This window comes from Panthera uncia, unplaced genomic scaffold (genome assembly GCF_023721935.1).
Source record: "Panthera uncia isolate 11264 unplaced genomic scaffold, Puncia_PCG_1.0 HiC_scaffold_76, whole genome shotgun sequence".
NCBI classification, from domain to species: domain Eukaryota; kingdom Metazoa; phylum Chordata; class Mammalia; order Carnivora; family Felidae; genus Panthera; species Panthera uncia.
The window spans coordinates 1,688-26,953 of NW_026059935.1; the positions used below are offsets into that span (position 1 = coordinate 1,688).

At 57.9% G+C, this 25,266-nt stretch overlaps 4 protein-coding genes across 4 annotated transcripts; all 4 read right to left on the reverse strand.

Annotated features, from left to right (window-relative positions):
* Positions 1–418: 418 nt before the first annotated feature.
* Positions 419–2,255, reverse strand: LOC125918418 (apolipoprotein C-IV). The gene is made up of 3 exons (XM_049624413.1): positions 2,147–2,255; positions 889–1,018; positions 419–625 (listed from the first exon to the last, which is right to left on the reverse strand). Exons 1-3 carry the CDS (start codon positions 2,220–2,222, stop codon positions 460–462), a joined length of 372 nt encoding a protein of 123 aa, XP_049480370.1. The 5' UTR covers positions 2,223–2,255; the 3' UTR covers positions 419–459.
* Positions 2,256–11,124: 8,869 nt separating this feature from the next.
* Positions 11,125–14,189, reverse strand: LOC125918417 (apolipoprotein C-I). The gene is made up of 4 exons (XM_049624412.1): positions 14,167–14,189; positions 13,970–14,047; positions 13,322–13,442; positions 11,125–11,320 (listed from the first exon to the last, which is right to left on the reverse strand). Exons 2-4 carry the CDS (start codon positions 14,025–14,027, stop codon positions 11,263–11,265), a joined length of 237 nt encoding a protein of 78 aa, XP_049480369.1. The 5' UTR covers positions 14,028–14,047; positions 14,167–14,189; the 3' UTR covers positions 11,125–11,262.
* Positions 14,190–17,886: 3,697 nt separating this feature from the next.
* Positions 17,887–20,483, reverse strand: LOC125918419 (apolipoprotein E). Its single transcript, XM_049624414.1, has 4 exons — positions 20,385–20,483; positions 19,568–19,618; positions 18,915–19,101; positions 17,887–18,579 (listed from the first exon to the last, which is right to left on the reverse strand). Exons 2-4 carry the CDS (start codon positions 19,608–19,610, stop codon positions 17,895–17,897), a joined length of 915 nt encoding a protein of 304 aa, XP_049480371.1. The 5' UTR covers positions 19,611–19,618; positions 20,385–20,483; the 3' UTR covers positions 17,887–17,894.
* Positions 20,484–22,441: 1,958 nt separating this feature from the next.
* LOC125918420 (mitochondrial import receptor subunit TOM40 homolog) lies at positions 22,442–24,633 on the reverse strand. The gene is made up of 4 exons (XM_049624415.1): positions 24,321–24,633; positions 24,110–24,186; positions 23,885–23,987; positions 22,442–22,908 (listed from the first exon to the last, which is right to left on the reverse strand). The coding sequence occupies exons 1-4, from the start codon at positions 24,343–24,345 to the stop codon at positions 22,769–22,771; spliced, it is 345 nt and encodes a 114-aa protein (XP_049480372.1). The 5' UTR covers positions 24,346–24,633; the 3' UTR covers positions 22,442–22,768.
* Between the last annotated feature and the right edge of the window lie 633 nt (positions 24,634–25,266).

Genomic DNA, 25,266 nt, shown 5'->3' on the forward strand with positions numbered 1-25,266 from the left:
ATCATCCCCGAGGTCAAGCCAGAGGGAGCCCCCCCCCCCCACCCCCCGCAAGGTTCTCTCCCGGGAGATACAGGGGGCCAGGTGGGTGCTGTGGAGAGGTTGGGGGTCCTTGGGGTTCGACCAGAAAAGGGGTCTGGGGTTTCCCCCACATAGGAAGCAAAGGCATAGGGGTCTCTGTGGGGACCTCCTGACCCCGCCTGCACTCCAGCCTTCACCTTCCATCCCAAACTGAGTTGCCCGATGTCTCCTGCCCCCCCCACATTCCCACAGTGGTGGGTCTCAGGGCTGGGGGAAGGGATCATCCCCCCCCGACTCTTTGCCCTCGGGGCCCCCCTCACTGTCCCTCCCTTGCCAGGTGTCCCTTCCTCTACTCGTTAACTGCTGGGGGTGGTCACGCTGGGGACGGATTAAGACAGGGACACAGAGAAGCATTTCTTTATTGTGGAGGCTGTAAACACCTTAATTCTTGTCTCCGTCCCTGCACAGAAGCTGGGGGCACAGGCTGTGGGCCTTGTTCAGGAGGCTGTCCCTGGAGCTGCGGAGCCAGGCCTGGGTGCGGAGCCTCAGATGCTTCAGGTGGTCTTCATAGTAGGCCTGCACAAAGCCCTGGAAGGCCTCGGGTCCCCTGCAGAGGAGGGACAAAACCGTGAGACCCCGGCAACTCCCAAGACTTCCGCCCCCTTCATCCCCCCTCCCTCGGGCCTTACCCCACTCAGAGCCCAAGAGTGCGGGCCCTGCCCTCTTCCCCTCTCTGACCCGGGTTCTCCCGCTGACCCAGGGGTCTAGACTCTCAGCCTCGCCCCCCCTCAGACCCAGGAGTCCAGGCCCCCAGCCCCTCCTCCCTCAGGCCCAGGAATCCAGCCCCCAAGCCCTGCTGCACACACTCACCAGAACCACCGCCACTTCTCTCTGGTCCTGGTCACCAATGTCTTCACCTTGTCCTTCATCAGGCTCCAAGGACTATCCACCAGCTCCGGCGGCAAACTCGGGGTTGCTGCAGGCACTTCTTGCTGGCATGCTAGGTGGGACCGGAGGGTAACATGGGTGGGCTGGGACCCAAGAATCCTTCCTCCTCCCTTCCCCTCCATGCTCGCCGTCACTATCGCTCCCGGTGGCCCAAGGGGGACCCCTTGACATCACTCCTGGTCTTCACCTTTTCTGTCCCTTTGATCACTTGTCCCCCTTTGAGCCATCCGTCCGATTCCTTGTCCCCCTCCGTGCCCACGGCCCCTCCTGTCACCCCTCTGTCTGCCTGTGGCTTTCCCCCCTCGGTTTGCAGCCCCACCTCTTTGACTCCTGTCCCCCTCTCGAGGCCTCCTTTACTGCCCGATCTTGCTGCCCCCTCGGTTCTCCTGTGACCCCCCCCCCCCCGCCCCCCGCCACGCTGTCCTAACCACCTCCGCGTGCAGTGGAGGGAGAGCTCAGAAGACTTTCCAGCCCTAGGGAAGGAGGTTGGCAGGGCTGCGTCGTGCGTTCCTCCCCGGGGCCGGGGTCGTGCCTCGGAGGGCACTTTACGTCCTTGCACACACCTCCCTGCGCGGCGATCACGCCCCCCCGGGCGAAGCCTCACCTACAGATCCCAGGCGTCACACGGGGCGCACAGGCGCACGCATGCGCAGAGGCACCCATGGGCCCAGCAGTGTGCTCAAGCCAACGGTGCACATCTTCAAAACTCAGTTTCCCCTTCTGCAGAATGGGATAAGGCCAGGATTCCTGGGAGGACTTGGCGCTAACACCGAACACGCATAAGGCACTAGGAATGGCCCCTTGCACATTGGAGGCACTACGTTAAGTGTTACCATTTTAAATGCGCGTGCAAAGCCGAGGCACGCTCGCATGCCAGCGCCTACAGACACCCTCACAGCGTCCACGCGCTCAAATCCTTGGCATAAATACCCCGTAAAGACACACGTGCACACACACACATTTCCCACTGTCGTTTGTACCAGCCCCAAGGACACCCCTCGCGCACGGCCCCCGTGGACACGTTCGCCCGGACACGCACACACATCTGCGTGCGTACGACAAAGCCCGCGAGCTCCAGGCCCGCGCGCGCGTCTACAAACCTGCGTGCCGTCCGGACCGTCACACTCACACCTTGCACGACTGCAGGGTCCCCGCGCCCGCCCATCCCTTCCTTCCTCACCCACGACACAGGCCAAGACCAGAATGCAGAAGCAGAGGGAGGGCAGGGCCTGGGGCCTGCGTCCAGGAACCAACATTTCTGGGGGCTCTGCTCCTCTGTTCCTCTGCGCTCAGCTCTCCAGGCTGGGGGAGGGGGAGACTACGCAGAGCAGAGCCCTCCCCTGGCTGCCTCCCCACGCCCCTTGGCAGGGACTTCAGAGAGAGGGGCCCAGGTGACAGTGACAAGCAGAGGCCTCACCCGCCCCTGCTGGCCTCCCTCCTTCCTCCCCTCCCAGCACTTTGGCCTGACCGGGGAAGACAGCCGGCTCTTTGGCCTCTGACGCTGACTGGTGTTCAAATCCTGGCTCCACCTCATGAGCTGGCCCCTCTTTCTGGCCTCAGTTTCCTGCTCTGAAAAATGGGCCCACAGTCCATACTCCAGGCAGGGCTTTAATGGAATGAAATGCTGCAAGGAGAGGTCTTAACAAGGAGCCCGGCAACGGAGGTGCTCACGGACCATGGCTGTTTATGATTACTTCTTTCATATTGAAGACCCTTGGGCACTGGGCTCTAGGCCAGACACACTCTCCCCGTATGATCTGGGCAATTCCCAGATCTTCTCTGGGCCTCACTGTTTTCATCTGTAAAATGGGGATGGTAAGAAGCGCCTGCCTCCTAGAGTCCGTGTGAAGGCTGCGTGAGGCTCTGTGAGAGAAAGTTCCAGGTGCACATAGTAGGAGGTTGTCAATGTCAGGTTCAGGCCCAATACTAGGCAGAAAGAAAATGAGCAAAAGTAAGAAAGAAAGACAGAAAGGAAAGAGAGAAGGAAAGAAGACATAGAAAGAAAGAAAGAAGAGAGAGAAGGAGGAGAGAGAAAGGAAGGAACGAAGAAAGGAAATGAGCCTTTATCTCTCGGAGGACCCAGCCATAACTCAGGGCACACAGCCTGGCCAGGGGGCCATGGACTGGATTCTTTGGTCCAGGGTTGCCGAGTAAAATATAGGATGCCCATGTGAATTCAGATAAATAATAAGTTATTCTTTTTTTTTTTTTTATAATTTTTTTTTTCAACGTTTTTTATTTATTTTTGAGACAGAGAGAGACAAAGCATGAACGGGGGAGGGGCAGAGAGAGAGGGAGACACAGAATCGGAAACAGGCTCCAGGCTCCGAGCCATCAGCCCAGAACCTGACGCGGGGCTCGAACTCACGGACCGTGAGATCGTGACCTGGCTGAAGTCGGACGCTTAACCGACTGCGCCACCCAGGCGCCCCAATAAGTTATTCTTTTGATATAAGTATGTCCCATGCAATATTGGGGAATTATACTAGAAATTATTTGTTACTTATCTGAAATTCAAATCTAACCAGGAGCCTGTCCTTTTTTTAAAACATTTTTTTAAGGTTTATTTATTTTGAGAGGGAGAGGGAGAGAGCATGTATGCAGGGGAGTGGCAGAGAGAGGGAGAGAGAGAGAGAGAGAGAGAGAGAATCCCACAGGCTCTGCTCTATCATCACAAAGCCCGATGTGGGGCTCGATCTCACGAACTGCAAGATCGTGACCTGAGCCGAAACCAGGAGTTGGTTGCTTAACTGACTGAGCTACCCAGACGCCCCCGGGGAGGCTATATTTTTATGCGGTGAATCTGACAACCACCCCCCCCCCACCGCTTGGCCACAACCCGAACAAGTAGACAGTAGCCCACCCCCACCCCACCCCCGCCTCACCTTTATGCACACTGTCAGTGACCCAAGGTCAACTAAGGTTTGGAAGCAGATGACCTGACAATGTGCCAGCAGGTCAATAATCACCTAATACTGTGTCACAGTGTCTATGTCATTGCCATCACTTCATCTCATCACGTGGACATCCTATCCTCTCACATCATCACAAGAAGGGTGAGCGCAGTACGATAAGATATGGGGGAGAGAGAGACCACGCTCACATAACTTTTATTACGGTGTATTATTTGTTTTTCTTTTCTTTTTCTTTCTTTTTTTTAATTTTTCTATTTATTTTTGAGACAGAGAGAGACAGAGCATGAGCAGGGGAGGGGCAGAGAGAGGGGGAGACCCAGAACCCGAAGCAGGCTCCAGGCTCTGAGCTGTCAGCCCAGAGCCCGACAGGGGGCTCGAACCCACGAACCGTGAGATCGTGACCTGAGCCGAAGTCCGACGCTCGACCGACTGAGCCACCCAGGCGCCCCTGTAATTGTTTTTCTTTATCATTAGTGTTGTTGTTCATCTCTTACTGTCTGATTTTAAAAGTTAAACTGCACCATAGGGGTGCCCCGATAGGAAAAATCAGTGTATCTAGGGCTTGGCACTCACTGTCTGTGGTTTCAAGTGTCCACTGGGGGTCTTGGAGTGCATCCCCCACAGATAAGGGGCGACACTGTACAGCTTGGTCCTGACCCAGCGGCTTCCAGCAGAACGGGCTCTGGCACGCAGCAGGTGCACAACGAATGTGCCCAGCAGTTCCTCACTAACAGAATCACAAAATAAAACCTCCGGGACGGGCGCGTGGGCGGCTCGGTCCGACTCCCCAGTTCCGCTCAGGTCGTGATCTCACAGCTCGCGGGTTCGAGCCCCACCTGGGGCTCTGTGCTGCTGACAGTGCGGAGCCTGCTGGGGATTCTCTCTCTCTCTCTCTCTCTCTCTCTCTCTCTCTCTCTCTCCCCTCCTCCTCCCTGACTTGTGCTCTCTCTCTCTCAAAATAAATACAGAAATAAACATTAAAACACACACACACACCTCCTTGAATTTCTGTTTGGGATGTTGAGAAAGTTCCAGGGATGGAGGGTGCAACTTAATGTACCCCTAAAATGGCTAAAATGGTAAATTGTATGTGAGGTATTTGACCATGAGAAAAAAGGAAAAAAGAAAAACTCACCATGTCTTGTGTTACAAGAAGCATGGGGTGGGGGTTCAGAGCCTTGCTCCTCATCCTCCCTGCTGTGTGACCCGGTGCGAGTTGCTTAACCTCTCTGGGCCGGTTGCTTCATCCACGACTGGGAATCATGGACTACCTATCCCAGAGAGTAGAGGAGACCGTTTATGTAAATTACCACGAGAGGCACCAGAGGTGCTCGGTCAAGGTCAGTGGCTGTTGATTAAGCCTGTGTTTTTCTGAGCACACGCTAGGCACCAGGGGCCACAGCAGGGCTTTGGCACCTTAACTCGTTGATGTAACACAACAGAGCTCTGAGGTGGGCACCTCTATCGTTCCCATTTTACAGATGAGGAAACTGAGGCTTGGGGGCGTGGGAGGGGAGTCCACTTACCAATGGCTCCTCGAACAGCAAGGGGTGCATTTGAACCCGGCTCTCTCAGATCTAGCCAAGCCAGGACATGCCCTGACGCACCTCCCCCACCTGAGTCCCGGAGGCCAAGAGGGTGGTTGGAGCAGGGCTGGCAGCAGGATGGGTCTGGGGGAGGTCTCTGACCCCTGCCCCAGGTCCAAGGTCAGTGTGGGCTGTTTGCTGTTTGCAATGTTTGTCCATCCTGGGGACAGGAACAGGCTGAAGGTCGTTCAGGGCGGACCTCAGAGTCAGCTCAATAACAACTGGGAGTGGGGTGATGGGCGCAGAGACCGAGGTCACAAGAGGGAGCGGGTTTGGGAGTGTCAGGCCCCGTGAGCCCACAGGGCAGAGGGCACCTCTGAGCCTGCAGTAACGTGTCCAAGAGACCCCCAGACCCCAAAATCACTCTCCCCCAGTCCAGACCCCATCCCCTCCCTCCTCAATCCCCTAACCCGCCTCCCTTCCAGCACTCCTAAGTGCTCACCTCCTTCCTCTGTGCCTCCGGGTTCTGGGTTCTGGCAGGGAAGCCCGGGGCAGAAAAGAGGTTGAAACGTCCCCTCTCCGCTATCTCTTCTTTCTGCCTTCCGTCCGGGAAATTCTCCTTTCGTTAATTTTTAAAAACGGGGGGATATTCGCAAACCGTAAAACTCGCCCTCTTCAAGGGTGCGATTCGATGTTTTCTAGTACGTTTGCCGAGTTGTGCAACCATCACCGCCCTCCGATTCCAGAACATTTTCATCACCCCGAAAGGAAACTTCCATTCCCATTAGCCCATTAGGGTCACTTCCATTGCCTTCTCCCGCCCCCCTCCCCCCCGGCCCAGCAGGGGGCAACGACTGATGACGGAACTTCTGTTTCTGTGGGTTTCCCTATCGCGGGCATCCTGGGAAGGGAAACGTACACTACGTACACTACGTGGTCTTTTGCGTGGTGTGTGACAGCGCTTCCTTCCTTTTTCTGGCAGAATAATATTCACCGCACGGATACACATCTACACACGCCATGTGGATTTGCTTATCCGTTTCTCAGTTGGTGGGCATTTGGGGTGTTCCAGTGGAAACACCACTGCCGTGACCATCCGCGCGTACGTTTTTGCGTGAACCTGTGTGCGGTTCCCCTGGGTGGATAGACGCCCAGTAATGGGATCCCCGGGAGCTCTGTTGCACGCTTTGAGGAACCGCCAAACTGTTCTCCAAAATGGCCCTGCTCATTCGCTTTTGGACCCAGTTTTTCATTCACGTGGCTCCTGGCGAACATACATGGGGACGAAAGTTGTGCGGCTTCTCACGCTGTTCCCCGGTTCTCGCTACTTCCGGATTGTCTTCTGGGTTGCAGGTGCTGTGTCGCCTCCTCCAGGGAGCCCTCCCGGACTAGCTACCCCAAGCCAGGTGCCCACTGGAGTCCCCCATCCTTGCCCTGCCCGCTGGGTGGGCCACCTCCGCCCCCCCCCCCCGCCACCGCCCCCCCCCCCCCCCCGGAGTGTGGAGTGTGAATGCTCCTACACACATGCTTGGGGCTCTCTGGGTGTTTTTTGTTGTTCTTGTTGTTTGTTTTTTGTTTTGGTGTGATCAGGGCTATTTGCTCTCTGAGGTCCTGAAGGTTAAGTTTGTAAACCTGAGAACAAACATATTGGCTCTAAATACAAAGTGTAACAAGAGGGGCGCCTGAGTGGCTTCAATCAGTTGAGCGGCCCGTTTCTGCTCAGGTCACGTTCTTGCGGTTGGTGAGTTCAAGCCCCGCATCGGGCTCTCTGCTGTCAGCACAGAGCCTGCTCCGGGTCCTTCCCTCGTGAAAAAAAATAAAAGGTAAAAAGAAAATCTTAAAATTAGAATGAATGAAGGGCGCCTGGGTGGCTCAGTCTGTTAAGCGTCTGGCTCTTGGTTTCGGCCCAGGTCATGATCTCATGGTTCATGAGTTTGAGCCCCATGTCAGGTTCTGCACTGACAGCACAGAGCCTGCTTGGAATTCTGTCTCTTCCCCTCTCTTGGCCCATCCCCTGTTCTCTCTCTCAAAATAAATAAAGTAAAAAGAAGAAGGAGAAGGAGAAGGAGAAGCATTGTTGGGGCTCTCACTGTGCTCCAGGTACTGTCCTGGGCACTCGGGAGGCACTGCAGGAGACAAGACCGCCTCTGTGAACTTGACTTCCAGCAGTGGGAGACACAGGCAGTAAACAAGTAACCAAAGAGACATATATTAGAGGGTGGCAAATACTGGAAAGACAGGCAGATAAGGAGGTAGCAGGGCGGTGGGAGAGCAGTCTGGGGGGACCACAACGGGGACACGGCTGTTGAACAGACACCTGAAGAAGAAGAGGAGTGAGCCAGGCAGATAGCTGGACATCTGCGGGAAGAACGTTCCAGGCAGGGTGGGCAGCAAGTGCAAAGGCCCTGGGGTAGGAGCCTGCTCAGTGTGTTGGATGAGGCTGAGAAGTTGCACACAAGGGAGGGGAAAAAGCCGTAGGGGTGACCTGGCCAGGTAGTGAAAGGCTGACAGACTCTCATAAGATCTTTTGAGTTTTCCTCTGAGGGTGGTGAGAGGGTTCTGAGTGGAGGAAGGGTGTGATGTGACTTGTGTTCTAACAGGATCCCTCTGGCTTCTGAGTGGGAAGAGAGTATAAGGAGCTTGGAGGGCTGATTAGGGCAGGGGGAAATGGTGCATTAAGTACAGAGGGTTATATGTGTTTCCCACCTTTAAAAAAAAAAAAGGTGGGGAAAAAATGTTCAAATGTTTATTTCTGAGAGAGAGAGTGCATGAGCAGGGGAGGGGCAGAGAGAGAAGGAGACACAGACTCCGAAGCAGGCTCCAGGCTCCGAACTGTCAGCACAGAGCCCGACGCGGGGCTCGAACTCATGAATTGTGAGATCGCGACCTGAGCCGAAGTCGGATGCCCAACTGACTGACCCACCCAAGTGCCCCTAAAAAATTTTTTTTAATGTTTATTTACTTTGAGAGAGACAGCATGAGCAGCTGAGGAGCAGAGAGAGAGAGAGAGAGAGAGAGGGAGACACAGAATCGGAAGCAGGCTCCAGGCTCCGAGCTATCAGCACAGAGCCCGACGTGGGGCTTGAACTCACTGACTGCAAGATTATGATCTGAGCCAAAGTCAGACTGTTGACTGACTGAGCCACTTGGGCGCCCCCCCCCCCCCACTTTTTTTTTTTTTTTTTTTTTTTAGATTTTATTTTTAAGTCATCTTTATACCCAGTATGGGGCTTGAACTCACAACCTTGAGATCAAGAGTCACAAGTTTCACATACTGAGCCAGCCAGGCGCCCCTATCTCCCACCTTTGTTCTCCATCCTCTGTCCTGTCCTCCATCCTCCATGAGCATCCCCGGACGTGCTTGGAGTTGTCCTCAGACATAAAAGAGGTCAAACACACAAGGCCGTTCCACGTGTGTGTGTTCGAATTTTACGTCAATGACACCACCCTATGCATGTTCTGTTTCTTTTCCACTCAGCGCTATACTGTTACATCTCTCCAAACGGTTTCCTGAACATCTAGCTGGTTCTTTCTGTGGCTGCATGGGGTTCCACGTTTTATTTTTTCACCCCCCCCCCCCCACCGCAGGTGATGGACTGCTAGGCTGCTTCTGTAGTGAACGTCCTCATCCATCTTCCCAGATGTTTCTCTGGTCCCCGCACGGTGCCAGATTGGGGACCGCTGGGACGCGGGGCACCCAAATACTTAACGTCACTAGAAACTTCCAGGATGCTCTTCATAAGAGTGATCCAGTCCACACTCCTGAAGAGAGTGTGCTGGGTTTTTTAAATTTTTTTATTTTTTAATGTTTATTTATTTTTGAGAGAGAGAGAGAGAGAGAGAGAGAGAGAAACAGAGCTCAAGCGGGGGAGGGGCAGAGAGAGAGGGAGACACAGAATCCGAAGCAGGCACCAGGCTCTGAGCTGTCTGCACAGAGCCCGACGCGGGGCTGAAACTCACGAACTGTGAGATCATGACCTGAGCCGAATCAGACTCTTAAGCGACTGAGCCACCCGGGCGCCCCAAGAATGTGCTTCTTCTTGGTACCCATATCCTCACCGGCACCTGGCATTTTCCAATCTTCTGCTTTCGGCCAGGTGACCGGAAGCAGACTGCTGTCTTTGGTGGCTGTCATCTAATTGCCCCTGAGTCTGAGCCTCTCTTCAAAAGCGGAGGGGCCACTCACTCCATGAACTGCTTGCTGTCCGTCTTCTCTGTCCCTGTGCCTTTCTAACCTGAGAGCTCTGGGGGGGGTGGGGGGCAGGGATTGGGGGTTGGGGGTTGGGGATGGGGTGGGGTGGCGGTTTTCAGGAAAATGCTTAAAAAATAAATTGGCTCCGGGGCGCCTGGGTGGCTCAGTAGGTTGAGTGTCCGGCTTCGGCTCAGGTCATGATCTCGCGGTTTGTGGGTTCCAGCCCCGCGTCGGGCTCTGTGCTGACAGCTCAGCCTGGAGAGGGATGTGGGTGTGCTTTAATATGCTGGGGATGAGCAAATAGGGCCCACAGCCAGGTGTGTGTGTGTGTGTGTGTGTGTGAGTGAGTGGGTGCCAGGTGTGTGTGTGTGTGTGTGTGTGTGTGTGTGAGTGGGTGTGGGTGTGGTTGTAGCCGGTGAGTCTGGCAGGGTGACTCAGGAACAGGGAAAGTGAAGTAAGAATGTGGTCCTGGGACTGCCCCCCACCCCCCAGGCGACATTCAAATCCCAGCTCTACCCATTTGTGGCTGTGTAACATCACATAATTGACTTTAGACTTCTGTGCCTCAGTTTTTTCTTGTTTAGGTTTTTTTTTTTTTTTTTTTTCCAGATTGAGAATAATTATGCCACCAAGTATTATGGAACCCATGTACCAGGCCCAGTCCTGTGCTGAACTATGCCTGGGGACAGCAGTGATGGGGCATACAGTCCAGCAGGGGAGACAGACCCATCACCAGACAGTGATGACCCAGAGTGGGCAGGACTGGGATGGAGATGCTTGATCCAGCGTGGGGGTTAAGGAGGGCTTCCTGGAGGAGGGGGCATCAAAGTTTCCTTGGAGGGTGTGGATTGTGTTGATCTTTTTCAGGGCTCTAGCCTATGTCCTCCCCTTGCTCCCTTCCACATCCCTCTCTATTTCCCATTTTAAGTGTAATAAACACCTCTTGTGTGCATGGTGATGAACCAACCTGGGGTCCCTCGTTTTGGGCAGCCCAGTCAGGGAAGACTATGGCAGAGCAGTAGCCTCAGGTTGGGGTCCAACCCAGCTCTCACCTTCCTGACAAGTGACTTCACCTCTCTGCGCTTCATAACTTTTTTTTTTCCTAATGTTTATTTATTTTTGAGAGAGAGAAAGAGAGAGAGAGAGAGCGAGCACAAGCGGAGGAGGGGCAGAGAGAGAGGGGGGACAGAAAATCTGAACAGGCTCTGTGCCGACAGCAGATAGCAGGATTGGGGGCTCGAACTCACAAACCATGAGATCATGACCAGAGCCGCAGTCGGACGCTTAACCGACTGAGCCACCCAGGCGCCCACCCCTCTGGGTTTCAATGCCCTCATGGAATTAACAGGGCCCAGATCCCCAAGGTACTCATGAGGATTCTTTTGGGATCGTGAAGTTCAAAGTCCTCAGCACAGGACAAGTAGAGAATTGCTCCATACATGTGAATCCTAGCCTCTCTCCCCAAAAGGCGCAACCCCTACCCTGTCCCATAGCCTTCTGCCTCCCAGCAAGGAAGCACTCAGAATTCTCTACGGTATTTTTATTGGAGGGTGGGGGTCTATATGGACATCACAAAGTCCTCCTGCCGAGAGCCGGGGTATGGGAAATTTCGGAGCCCCCTCCTGGGGCACAGCCCAGAGGACAGAGGCAGCTCTCTTGGTATTCAGAGCAGGGGAATTCTGAAATTTTTGAGCCTCTCAGCAAAGGAGGTCATCAATTTCCTGTAGGGGAGAGAGGGAGAGCAAGAGAGGTCATTGTGTTTCTTCTCCCCTCAGGAAGCCCCAATCCTGCCCCTTACCTGACTCCCTATCTCCTCCTTCCCCCAAAGAAACAGCATAGCTCCCACATCTGTGAGACTGGGCAGAGCCTTGGGGTGGGTGGCCCAAGGTCGGGGTTTCAGTTTTCCAGATGGATCAGAGCCCTTTGAAGTCAGAACGCTTCACCCTGGCCTAGCTGTCAAGGCTTGCTGTCTCTTGCTACGGAGCACACTCTTTCCTAGCTTTCTTCTCCTTACTTATTCAAGGACACTCTTCAGAGCCTCCTTATCTTTGCCCAGGATGTTCCCCTTGCCTGGAATGCCAGTCTCTCCTTGATTATGTACGTGTCTTCCTGGCTCAGGGCCTTTGTAGTCACAGGGGAACATTGTTCCCATGTTTCTAGGCCTGGCTGGATTTTCCTAATCATTCAGATCTCTCTCTTTTTTTTTTTTTTTTTTAAGTAAGACAGCCAAGTGCCCCATGAAGCGGTAACACTTTACTTTTTTTTTTTTTTTAATGTTTATTTATATTTGAGAGAAAGAAACAAAAGTTGAGTAGGGGAGAGGCAAAGAGACAGAGCCTGAAGCAGGATCCAGGATCTGAGCTGTGAGCCCAGGGTCCGCCGCGGGGCTTGAACTCACCAACCGTGAGGTCATGGCCTGAGCTGATGTGGGACACTCAACCGACTGAGCCACCCAGGCGCCCTAGCACTAAGACTTTACATGGAGATCTGAAAAAGGAGCACCTGGCTGGCTCCAGTCAGTGGAGCATTCGACTCTTGATTTCCTGATCTCGGGGTCATGAGTTCAAGCCCCATGTTGGGCATCGCGCTTACTTAAAAAAATAAAGTGTCTCCACTTCAAAGGGGACCCAATAGGGGCGCCTGGGTGGCTCAGTCAGTTCGGGTCTGACTTTGGCTCAGGTCATGATCTCACAGTCTGTGGGTTCGAGCCCCACATCGGGCTCTGTGCTGACAGCTTGGAGCCTGGAGCCTGCTTCAGATTCTGTGTCTCCTTCTCTCTCTGCCCCTCCCCTGCTCGTGCTCTGTCTCTGTCTCAAAAATAAATTAAAAAACATTAAAAAATTAAAAAAAAAAGGGGGGACCCAATAACCAAATCTACAAAAGCCCCTCCCCAGTCTCTGGTTGTCTGTAAGCCTACCCTGTTTGATGTCATCTCGGTGCTTAGCTCTGTTTGGGCTAATCTCCTGGAAATTCACTGGTTTTACAGTCTGTTCCCTGTGGGCTGGGACTTTATCTTATTCACCACGATTATTCCCCACATTGGAACAGTCCTGGACACTTAGCCCAATAACTATTTGTTCCTGAATGAATGATTCTCTAAGTCACCGGATGGAGTCAGTGTTGGTTAAACGGTGTATTGAGCATTTACAATGTGCCACGCACTACGCAAATCCCCTCCATTTTAAATTCTTGGAAAAAGGCTCAAGATCTACTCCCGAGATCACACTGAGAGTAGTGTCTTGGCTGGCCTGTGGACCCAGGTCCGACTGATTCCCAAGCTTGGTCTTTTTTTTTTTTTTTTTTAATTTTTTTTTCAACGTTTTTTATTTATTTTTGGGACAGAGAGAGACAGAGCATGAACGGGGGAGGGGCAGAGAGAGAGGGAGACACAGAATCGGAAACAGGCTCCAGGCTCCGAGCCATCAGCCCAGAGCCTGACGCGGGGCTCGAACTCACGGACCGCGAGATAGTGACCTGGTTGAAGTCGGACGCCCAACCGACTGCGCCACCCAGGCGCCCCTCAAGCTTGGTCTTAACACCACCACGCAGCACCATTTCTACAGTGTGGTCTAGATGGGAGTCGGCAACCTGTCCCCCCACATCTGAGCACTCTGTGAGCCAGCTGTGACCACGAGGGAAGCTGTCAGCCGCTCCAAGCCTCAGTTTCCCCACTCTGCTAATCGACAGACCCAGCCCTCCCAAGCCCTGGGAAGATTCCTAACCGGGTCGCCTCAGGAATGCTCTCGAAGGTGTCCTTCAGGTTGTTACCAAACTCCTTCAGCGAATTGGGGATGTTCCTGAAGGTGCTGGCGACATCTGGGGCCCCCTGGGCCGGGGCTGGACCTGTCCAGAGATAGGCAGGGGTACAAAAATTTCAGTATTGGGAGCCCTTAGGATGGGATACCAGAGATGAGAGAGGAGCTACTGTACTTGAAAGTGATTCTTGGAGGTCGTGGTGCTAGAATCGGAAGGAACGGAGTGGGGTGCGGGGGGGGGGGGGGGGCGGGTACTAACGCGACCAGATGGAGCTCAAGCTGCTGGCTGGGTATTCGCTTACTCTCAGCACAGCCTCCTCCCCCGCCCCTTTCCAGACTGTAAACGCGGGACAACCAATCGTGGAGGGGCGAGCGCATACATCATCGGTTGCTAGGGCTTCCCGGACAGACTTGCCCGACGCCTGACCGCCCCTCAGAGAGCCCTCACCCATCTTTGCAGGGGTCGGGTGTGGGGGTGTCGGTGAGACATAGGAAAACCAGGGCACCGAACGGGCCGCTGCGCTCCCAAGGGACCTCTAAGTTTGGGCCCCAGGCCCGTGTCCAACTTCGGGCTTCCGAATCTCAAACTCCCAGATTCTCCTATCCCACTTTTACCTTCCATAACCATCAACAGAACCACCACCAAAACCGGGAGCCACAGGATGAGCCTCATGGCTGGACCGAAGGGGCGCTCTGGAAGCAGAAGCAGGGGTGGGAGTGATCGGTGACACCCCTCCTCCCTCCCCGAAGTTCCTTCCACCCCCTTTGTAGTGCTCTTCGAAGGGCATCCCTCCCGGGCACTGAGCACCAACCTGGATCCGTGGAGCCACAGCAACGAGGGGATGGGAGGTCCCGGCCCGGCCCAGGCCTTTATCGGGCTGGGGAGGGGGAGGCGGAGGGGGCGGGGAAGCTTAATCCCTCCCCTTCAGCCTCCTATCCCGTCATGTGCCCACCTACCTTTTCCTCTTCTGCCCCTGGCTGCTGGTGGCCCGCGGGGCAGGTGCGGCCTAGGCACACCCCTTAGGGACAACGCCTCTTGCTGTTAAGCACCTGCACCTCCGAATCTCCCTGACGGTTGGTGGATCTCAGCCCCACAACAGGGGACTGCCTATAGTCTCCACCCCCCGCCCCCCAAGCCATCTTCCCTCTGGGGTTTCTCTTCTGGGGTAACACCTTTCTTCAGGCCTCAGGGCTTGTCTCAGTCACTCAGTCACTCTGTAACTCCATTTGCTGTAACTCCCCAGGCCTCCTCCTCTGCCACCGCCCCTCCCTTCTCAGCAAGTCCCTTCAGCGCCAGCAACTGGGGTCACCCAGTCTGCCCCCACATTCCTACTCCCATGCTCCCATGCCACCTGCAGTCTTTCTTTCAGACTAGCCCTCAAGCCCCCCCCCCCTCCCCCCCATCTCCCTGCATCCGGGAGCATCCCGGACTTCCGTGGATGTGTCCTGGGGTCTTAGTCCCACAGCCCCCAATCTCTTCTGGGAGGGGGTCTTTTCAGCCAGTCTAAACTGCAAAGCTTCAGCTTCAAGGATCCCAGTGTGTGTGCTTCCATCCATTCCCCCAGACCCCTCCTTTCCCTCTGCCGACCCCCCCCCCCCCCCCCCCAGCCCTCCCCGCCCCCTGGTAAACACTCCATCTGCCCTGACTCACCCCCTCGGGCCCCTCCTGGCACGAAGCACTCCCCCCCTCGCCTCCCCTCCCACCACATCCGTCCCTCAGGGCTGGAGTCCAGTGTTTCCCCCACCCCCTTCCCCTGGCTGCCTTTGACCGCCAGTGATCCCTGGCAGCTGTGGGGAGGGCGGCCCTGGCCTCAGACTCGAGGTTGGTTGGCCTTGTGCCCCCACAACCACGTGTCAGCTTGGGGGTGGCGGGGGGACGGTTGTGAAAGGGATGCACAGACATGACCCTGGCAGGATTGCGACAACCCCCTGGCCGGCTCAGTGCCTCCAGTCCCTGTCAGCCCCCCCAGCTGTCTCCCCAGACATCTGCTTCCCCTGTGAGCCTAGCATTCTCCAGACATCCACCCAAGGGTCTGCTTCCCTTCCTTCCCCATCCCACCGGAACAGAACACCAGCTTTGCTTTTCCAAGTCCCATCCTCAACCCAGCTCAGGGCCTTCCGTTTACAGATGGGGAAACCGAGGCACAGCCAAGCACATTCAATGGCTCAGCAAGGGGCTAAGGGGGGCGGCGGGGTGTTTCCTTGTCCCTCCCCTTTCCGGACTCCTGGGTGTCGCCCTGGATCTCTGTGGGGATCAGCCTCCGCCCCCACAGCACCCCCTGCCAGCCTCTGTTCCCCCAAACTTCTTTAGTCCCTGTGCTACCTCTAGACCTGACTGCTCTCTTCGTCCATGAGAATTCAAGATTCAGCTCTTCGAGGGGAAGAACATGGCTGATGCCAGCCCCCGCATTGACATCTGTGGTTCAGAGGGCTTGGCCCCAGCTCCAGGGCATACCGTGAATCAGCACGCTTGGCTGGGACTAGGTCCCCTGCCTCTGAGCCCACTGACCCCTCTCCTCCTCACCAAGCCTGGGGTGAGTCATCTGGGGGGGGTGGGGAGGAGAGCCTGCCTCCCCAAGGGCGCTGGGGGCAGCTGGCAAAAGCCAGGAGCGAAGAGTGTGCACCAGCAGGCTGGGCCCGGGAGTTACCAAGCTCAAGTCCTGGCCTGTCCCCTGGGCTGGGAACCCTGCTCCCCTCGTCTGGGAATTGAGGGGGTGGGGAGAGAACGCCAGCAGCAGGGGCTCCAGGCTCCAGTCCTCACTGCTCTGAGTGTCCACTCCCACCTGCTCCCCACCGCGGACTCCAGGACTCTACCGGGCAGGGCAGACCCTCGTGAGGGTGGGCGGGATGGGCAGCTTCCTTCTCTCTCGAGCTGGGACCGGCACCCAGTAAGCTTGTTGAGATAGATGAGAAGTCAGCAGCGCAGCCGGGGGACAGAAGGGAGGCGGATGCGGGCAGGGGGCAGGCACACAGCTCAGATGAAGAGACCTGCTGACCCAGAGGGAACGAGGGGCCCAAGTACGACAGAATGGTGGAGAGGACACACCCCAGATGGAGGGAGAAGGGAAACAAGAAACAGGCGGCAGGGGTGGGGGGTGGGAAGAAACTGGAGGAGGAAGAGATAAAAGATAGAGGTGGAGGAAAACAGGAAGCCAGAAGAATGAGGCTTCTCAGCCTGGACAGGCCAGGAGGCCAGGAGAGGGCAGGAGGCAGAATTAGGTGAAACCGGGGAGCAACAGGGGCGCCTGGGTGGCTCAGTAGGTTGAGCGTCTGACTCTTTGATTTCGGCTCAGGTCATGATCTCACCATGGTGAGATTGAGCCCCCCGTCGGGGTCTGCACTGTCAGCACGGAGCCAGCTCGGGATTGTCTCTTTCCCCCTCTCTCTCTCTCAAATAAATAAACTTAAAACAAAAAAAAAGTTAAGGGGTGCCTGCGGGGCACAGTGGATTAAGAGTCTGATTCTTGATCTTGGCTCAGGTCATTTCATGGTTTGTGAGTTCGAGCCCTGCGCTGGGTCTAGGGATTATTTAAAATCCTAGGGGCACCTGGGTGGCTCAGTCGGTTGAGCGTCCGACTTCGGCTCAGGTCATGATCTCTCGGTCCGTGAGTTCGAGCCCCCCCGTCGGGCTCTGTGCTGACAGCTCAGAGCCTGGAGCCTGTTTCAGATTCTGTGTCTCCCTCTCTCTCTGGCCCTCCCCCGTTCGTGCTCTGTCTCTGTCTCAAAAATAAATAAATGTTTAAAAAAAAAATCCTAGGGGCACCTGGGTGGCTCAGTCGGTTGAGCGTCTGACTTCGGCTCAGGTCATGATCTCGCATCGCAGTTCGTGGGTTCGAGCCCTGCGTGGGGCTCTGGGCTGACAGCTCAGAGCCCGTAGCCTGCTTTGGATTCTGTGTCTCCCTCTCTCTCTTTCTGCCCCTTCCCTGCTTGTGCGCGTGCTCTCTCTCTCTCAAAAATAAATAAACATTAAAAAAAAAGAAAGAAAGAAAGAAAAAGGAGATCGTGATAACAGTAAAGGCTCAATCATAATGGCAGTGGTCCCGGGGCCTTTGAGGTCACAACTCCAGGAAGCAGGTACTATGAAGCTTCGGAGCAAGCCAGGCTCGGAAAGGTGGCTTTTTTTCTTGCCCCTCCCCCCTTTGTCAGAGGGGACTGCAAGGTTTAACCCGGGGAAGGGGGGATCTGTTCCAGAACCATGTCTCAGAGACAGAAGGGAAAGAGAGGTACGGAAGAGACAGCGAGCGGGGCTGAGCAGAGACAGCGAAAAAGGGAGCCTCTGAAAGGGGCAGAAGGAAGCAAACACGGAGATGAGAAGAGACAAAGAAGCAGACACACGAGCAGAGGGGACAGGGCAGAGCGGCGTGGCCGGGGCGAGAAACGGAGGCGGGAGCCGGGAGAAATGACACACGGAGGTCGAGCGGCTGCTGTGGAGCTTGGTGAATCTTTATTAAGCTGGGGCCTTCCAGGAGGGCGGCAGGGACGGGGCCTCCTGTAGTCGGGGGGGGGGGGGGGGAGGGGGGGGGGGGCAGGAGTGGGGCCCTCACTGTTTCTCCGCGGGCGCCGTGGTGGGGCTGGTGCCCACGGCCGCCTGCAACTTCTCCACCAGCCCGGCCCACTGGCGCTGCATGTCTTGCACCAAGGGCTCGAACCAGCTCTTGAGGCGGGCCTGGAAGGCCTCGGCCTGCTGGCGCATCTGGTCGGCCTGCTCCTCCATCTTGAGCCGCATCTCCTCCACCTGCTCGCGCACCTCGTCCAGCCGCCCGCGCAGCTGCTGGCCCAAGGCCTCGGCCCGCTCCCGCAGCGGCTGCGCGGCCACGGCGGCCACGTTGGCGTTGCGCGCGCGCGCCTGCTCCACCAGCGGCCAGAAGCGCTCGCGGATGGAGCTGACGCTGCGCTCGGCGCCCTCGCGCACCCCGGCGCGGTACACGGCCAGGCGCTTGTGCAGGTCCTCGGCGTCGCGGAGCAGCCGCTTGCGCAGCTTGCGCAGGTGCGAGGCGAGGCGCCCCCGCAGCTCCTCGGCGCTCTGGCCCAGCATGGCCTGCACCTCGCTGCGGTACTGCGCCAGGCGGTTGCGCACGTCCTCCATGTCCGAGGCCAGCCGGGCCTGCGCCGCCTGCAGCTCCTTGGCCACGCGGGCCTGTGTCTCCGAGGCCATGGGGCCCAGCTGCTCCTCCAGCTCCTCCCTGTAGGCCTTCACCTCCTTCATGGTCTCCTCCATCAGCACCCTGGGGGCCGAGAGGGCGGGAGCGTGTGCGTGGGGAGGGAGGAAAACCGAGGGGGGGGGCGGGGGGGGGGCAAGATGGGGACAGAGACACACGGGAGCGGAGATGGAGAGGGAGGCGGTGCGAGAGACTGAGCTAGCCTGACGGAGGGGCGGCCAGAGGCGGGAGGAGCTGAGAAGGACAGAGCGCCAGGAGCCCCGAGAGGAAAGAGGAAGCAAGACGTGAGCAGAGACGCCGAAGGGTTGGCGACAGGGACACAAAGAGACCCGGACCGGGGTGGGGGGGAGGCTTGGGGGGTCCAGAAGGAACGGCCCACCAGGAGCGTCAGGGGCACTCACGTCAGTTCCTGGGTGACCTGGGTGTTGAGCACCTCCTCCTGCACCTGGTCAGACAGCGTCTGCACCCAGCGCAGGTAATCCCGGAAGCGGCCCAGGGCCTGCTCCCAGGGCTGGCTGGCCTGCCACGGGGCCTCCGGCTCCAGCTCCCGCTCCAGCTGCGGCTCCGGCTCCACATCGGCCCGACATCCTGCGCAGAGCAAGTTCACGGGCAGTCAGGCGGCTCTGCCCCCTCCAGGCACGCGGCACCCGGTACCCAGTAGGTGCTCCACGAACGCGGGGCTGCTTTACGGGGCACTGGGAGCCGGTGGAAGGATGCCCAGTGCGTTTGACCGGCTGGCAAGCGGCCCCTGCTCCACGCGGGGCCGTGTGGTGGTGATGGGGAATAAAACTAGTCACGGCTGACACTAATCTGGTGCTTGACAACAACGCATTAGGAGCAGTTAGAACTCCCATTTTAAGGACGGGGAAACCGGGGCCCAGAGAGAGTAAAACAGGTCCACAGAGCCAGTGGATGTGAGAGGCCTCCCCTCAAGGGGGAGACAGACCCGCAGAAGGAGGGACCCAGGGATGGAAGGAGGGCAAGGGGGGGGGGGTGCACGTGAGGATGGGAGGGGAAGGAGGCGGGGAACCCTGAGCAGGCCCCGCCCCCATACCTGCCAGGAGTGCGACCAGCAGTGCCGCCCACAGAACCTTCATCTTCCAGCCTGCGATTGGTCAGTACGGGTGAGCAATGTCAATCAGCAGCCAGTGGGGACCCCTCCCACCCAGAGCCCCGCCCCACCCGTTCCGGGCCTTCCAAGTCTCGCCGTCGCCCCGCCCCGTATCTGCATCAGCCTAATCCGACCACAAACATTTACCAAGCGGCCCCTCCATTGTCTATTTGGCTCCCTCATTGTCTCCTCCTATCTCCCCGTCCCCAGGTCGGCCTCTGCCGCCCAAATTCCATCCCTCTCTCCCGGGGTTCAAATTCCAGTCACCCTGCCCCGAGTTCCACCGAGCCCCAACTCTGGTTTGTAAGTTCCAACTTCGCATTCCTCGTCCTGCCTTCACATTCTAAGCCCCAACTTCACATCTAAACGTCATTTCCCACCTATTAGCTAATTTAATGCTCACTTGCAAGTCCTCCGATGAGCGCTCTAGCTACCTGACCGCCACCCCTGCCTCCCGCCCCGCCCTCACCCCCACCCCTGCTCCTCCAAGTAATGGAGATCTGAGGCGGCACCGAGTAGGTGCTCAACAGATGATAGTGACAATTCGTGGGCTCCTGATATGTCTCATCTGGGTCTTCCTACAGGTCCAGCTTCCCCCCCCCCCCCCCCCCCCCCTTCCAGCCAAGACGGAATGCCCCTGGGGCCCGCTCCTCCCCTCGATCCGTCCCCTGCTTCGGTCCTGACCCTGGCGTAGGACAGTCACCTAGCCCCCGCCCATCCCTCACAGAAGCCTTGAGCTGGTCCCTCAACTGTTTCTCACCGGCTCCTGGGAAACCTCCTCCTTTGCCTCCGCTGGGGCTGACTAGGACTCAGGGATCCCAGACTCGTCCAATTATAAGGCTCCCCCTGCCCCGCCCACTCCTCCAGGGCCAGGGCGGCTGGGCCAGCCCCCAGTCACGAGGTGGGCTGTCCCCCCCACCCCTTCACACAGCCGGCAGGGGGAAGGAGGTGGGGGTTGGAGGCTCTGTGACGCCCGGCCCCCGAGAAGCGAGGTGACATCTTACCCAGTAACTCAGGCACCCTCCTCCATTCTGGGGGGCTAGGCACGAAAGGGGAAAGAGCAGCATCTTCCCGGAGCACCCACCCCCTGTCCTTGTCTCTTTCTGCGGTTGAATGAATAACATTTGGGGAGGGGGCTCGGGCGGAAATCCTGGGTCAGGGAAAAGACTGGGGGCTTGGATTCCTGGGCTCTGAGGGGAGGGGGCTGGACAGAGATGGGATGAGAGGGGTGGGGCAGGGTAATCCATCTGCCTAAGGCCTAGGCTCTTAGAGGGGAAACCCGGGTTTTAATCTTAGCTCCTTCTTTGTGATCTGGGGCACAGATGGGCACTTCTCTGAGCCCCCTTCTCCATGTGCAGAATGAATATCCAGCCCTTCTCCCTGACGCGAACTTCGTAGATCCCAGGAGCGCCTACACCCGCTCTACTCGCTCCTGGAAGAATTTGTGCTGCCGGTTAGGACCGCAGACTCTGGAACTAAAAGGCCTGGGCTTCAACCCGCGCTCAGCTGCCAGCTGTCTGACCTTGGCCCAATGATCTAGCCTCTCTGAACATCCTACTTCTTGGTCCACAAAACCAGGGGAAATAGTTGCACCCACGCCGTCGTCTGTTGATGCAACAAGCCACGGCATGCATGAAATACGGAGAGTTCCTGGTACACAGCAGGGCTCGTCGCGGTGACCCACAGCGAGCTCGGTCACCTTCCCAGCAGCCTGTTCTTGAATCCTGTTTCACAGAGAACCCCAAGCTGAGTGGACGTGGATGAAGCCACAGGGTAAAGGGGCTGGGTTTCCCTCCCGGTCCCTGGAGAGTGTGTGGAACACGGGGTTCTAGGAGGTCGGGGGAGGCCAAAAGCCTGGTCCCAGGAAGGTGACCCCAGTGCCAGCCGGGCCCAGGCCTGTTTGCTTTGGCCTCAGAAGGCGCCGGCAGGGAACTAGTGGGTGGCTTCTCTGGGTAACGAGGGGTCATCTCTGCTCAACCGTCTCCCTCCCCAAAGCCCGTGTGTGGTGTGGCGGGTTTCAGTTCCCGTCTGGAGAGGTGTGGGGTGGGAGTTTACTGGAGACCTGGGTAATTAAACGGACACCTCACCTCCTCCCCACCTATGCTGGAGACGACTCTGCCCAGGCCAGAGCCAGACTCCGGCCTCTCTCCAGAGGCCCAGAAGCCCTTCATCCCCTCAGGCACAGCTGATTGCTTCTCAAGTCTCTCGAGGTGCTGGAATCCTGGCGTGGCTTCTGAAAGCGCTGACCTTCCGACCATCCTCTGCCCCTTTTGGAAGCCGAAGGGCCCGCGGAGTCCCAGCTTGTGCCCCAATCCCTGCACGGACACATCGTCCCTGTGGCTTCAGCTGGCAGGCATGGTCTTCTGTGGCCACTCTAGCCAGGCCAAGCCGGGGTGAGTGACCACAAGAGCGAGCCCTCCCGGGGAGGGAAGGCCTGTGATGTGCCGGCAGAAGTCACACAAGTCACGGGGAGGATGTGTGATCTCAGGCCAGGCGGGGGCTCCCTCGCCGTCCGCTGGCTTCCAGCCTCCACGGCGCCCCCTGCTGGCCACTGTAAGGTCCGTCTGGGCGGACTGGGCAAGAGGGGCTACACGGAGGAAAACAGAGGCCTCCTATTCCACTTTTTTTCATGTATATTTTTTGTTGGCTTTTTTTTTTTTTTTTCTGTAAAATGTCCCGGTTCTTCCATAACTTATAAACATGATTTATACTGAGGGATGGGTGGGGAAGTGGGCGGGGGCAGACTGACAGGGGATGGGGAAGCTCCTCTTCTCGCTGCCCCCTCAGGGCCGGGCCCAGGGCCCTTTGGGGGACTGGGACGCCCCAACACCTCCCTGAGGTTGTCTGGCCACCTCTGCCCCTGGTGCTCAGAATCTGGCGTGCCCCTCGATTCTGGAATCCCTCCTGGGACTCCAGGCCCATGGGCACCCTGCCTCTGGTGCTCCGAATCCTGAAGCGCCCGTGGTTCTAGAATCTCCCCTCAGCTGCTGGGGTGATGGGTCCCCTCCTTTCCGCTGCCCCCCTGGCCCCCGAGGAGGGAGGGAAGGGAGGGGTAGGAGGGCTCAGGTCTCCCCTCCATGGCAGGGGGAGGGGGAGGTGGGATCTGAAGGAGGAAGGGTGGAAGGCGGGGGGGCCAGCAGGGGCTCAGCCGATGGTGAGGCCAAAGCCGCACTGGAACTTGTTCTTTCGGTGATTCAGGAAGGCCCCGAGGGCCAACGTCAGGGGCAGGGGCGGGAGCTTCTTCTCCAGCGTGGCGCCCACAATCCAGTTGCTGTCCATGGAGCCTGCAGGTAGACGGCTGGGTTGAGAGCCAACTTCCCATCCTGTCCCCAAAGAGTCGCGCTCCAGGCCACCTCAGATACCACCAGCCGGACTGCCGGCTTCTAGATCTCTGCCCACACTGTTCCCACCACCCGGAGACCTCTTCTCGAACCCCAAGTTCTCCAAGCCCAGGAACAACTGGCTTAGTCGTCCTGTCCCACGCTCCCCCCGCCACTCCGGGCAGCCCTCTGCCCCACCCCCAACCGTGAGCCTTGGGAGGACGGTGCCCGGCCACCGCTCTGTCCCCAGCACCCTGGCACAAAGGCTGGCCTCAGAGCAGGTGCTCACATCTGCTGAACGAGAGACTGAGCCCTACGCGTGTGCAAGCGCGTGGGGCCATCCCCACACCGTGCGAAGGGCCAGTCGCTCATCTCACAGGAGCGGAGGGCAGCGCAGTGGGAACGCAAGCCCGGCCTGGGAGAGCAGGCTGACTGCAGAGAGAGGGGTCAAGGGGCAGGCACAGAAGGTAGGCTTCAGAGGCAAATAAACCCCTGGGCCTCGGAAAAGCCCTGCCCGGGGCTGAAGGAAGCGGCTTTGCGGGGTGGTCTTCACATCCCGCCAACCTGAGAACCACTGAGATCCGAGGGGAAAGACTTAAGACTTAGCGTCAGGACCAGAGTCAGCCCGGGAGGAGGCTCTGGACGGGGCTGTGACCGTGCACCTGAGGGAACCTGTCCCCACTCACGTCAGAGGAGCGGGGTGGCCCCGATGCACTCCGAGTCGCCTCCCGCTTGTGAGAAAACAGAAGAGGACCAGGAGTGCCAAGCTCAGGTCTCCACCAGCTTAACAAGAGTCTCCAGGGAATTTGGAGGCCCCCTCCCCTGCCCCCTCCCCAAAGTGCCAGCACGCTGCCCTCCACCAACTCTTTTGGCCTACACACCCGCCCCGGGCCCAGTCACCTGTCACCTGTTTTCCAAGTATGGAAACTGAGGCCTGTACCTTTGAAGAGGAGGTTGGCCTTGGGCAGGTCCAGCTGGTACCCGAAGGAGACACTGGTGTCCTGCATCCTTGTGCTGGCCTCGAACTCCACACCCACCTGCAGCTGGAGGGGCCAGGGCAACACGCAGACAGTCAGCCTCCCGGGACGGACTCCCGGGCACGCGGGCCCCTGGCAGCCCGCACCTGCAAAGTGCGCCCTCGCAGCCGGTCCCTGGACCAGCTCACCTGGTCGCTGGCTTTGTGGTAGTACGTCGCGTGCATGCCCGCCTGGCCCAACGTCACTGTCGCCAACCAGTTGTTCACTGTAAGACAGCAGGGTGGAGGGTGGGGCGGACCACCAAGGGGGCTTGGAAGGCAGGCCCGTCTCCTCTCTCCTCCCTCAGACCCGGGCCCCTGGCCCCCGGCCCTGACCCCTGCCCTCGGGCCCCAGGCTCACGTGTGTATTTCCCAGCTAGAGACATGACCGTGCCTTCCTCCCCGGGCCGCCGGTGGTAGACCAGCTCTCCACCCAGGGCCAGACACGGCGTGATGCTCTGCAGGTAGTGGGCCACGAGGATACCTGCGGGTGAGATGGGGGAGGGGTCACCTGGGCTTGGTGGTCAGCTTCCGCCCAGCCAAGGTGCCAGGCCGGACTCCCACCCCAGGGAGCTTTCCAGGTTCGCCCCTGCTGGAGGCGCAGGGCCTTCCCTCAGGCCTCCCGCGCCCCGTGGGACCTCATCAGGTCTGTACCTCCCCACGAGGCTGGCGTTCACCTGCCACTCTATTTACAGAGGAGACCACAGAGGCTAAGGAAGTAAGTCACTGATCCGTGGTCACAAGGTATGTGAGGGGCAGAATCTGGGCTCCTCTACCTCCCAGGCCTGCGTCCTGAACCACTATGCTGCTGGGAGAGGCAGGAGGGTAGGGCTGGTAAGAGCACACCTCTGGGGGCCAGACAGCCTGGGTTCAAATCCCAGCCCCACCACCTGCTGGCAGAGTTAATGGCGGGCCACTGGCGTCACCTCTCTGTGAATGGGACTGTCTCTCGAGGTTATGCTGTGGCCTAGAGGAGCGAATGAGGCGCAGGGTATCGTGACCCGCGCTTGGTGATTGCTGGGACTGGCCACGGTGAGCTTTACGACTGGTTTCCTCTGCTCCCTGGCTGTAGGGACAGCCCTGAGACCCCTATTGAGCGCTGGCCAGCAGGCGACCGCCCCCTGGTGGGCGGAAATTCTCGGAGTCGGAGGACTGGAGCCTGGGAGAGTAGACAGCGCAAACCAGGTAAACAGAAGAAGCAGGGGGAGGGCCGCTGACGTAGCAAACAGGGCCCGTACACGGACTACACGGACACAGTCGGAGTCGGAGACATGGAAACGGGGTCAGAAAGGGAGGGAGGGAGAGGG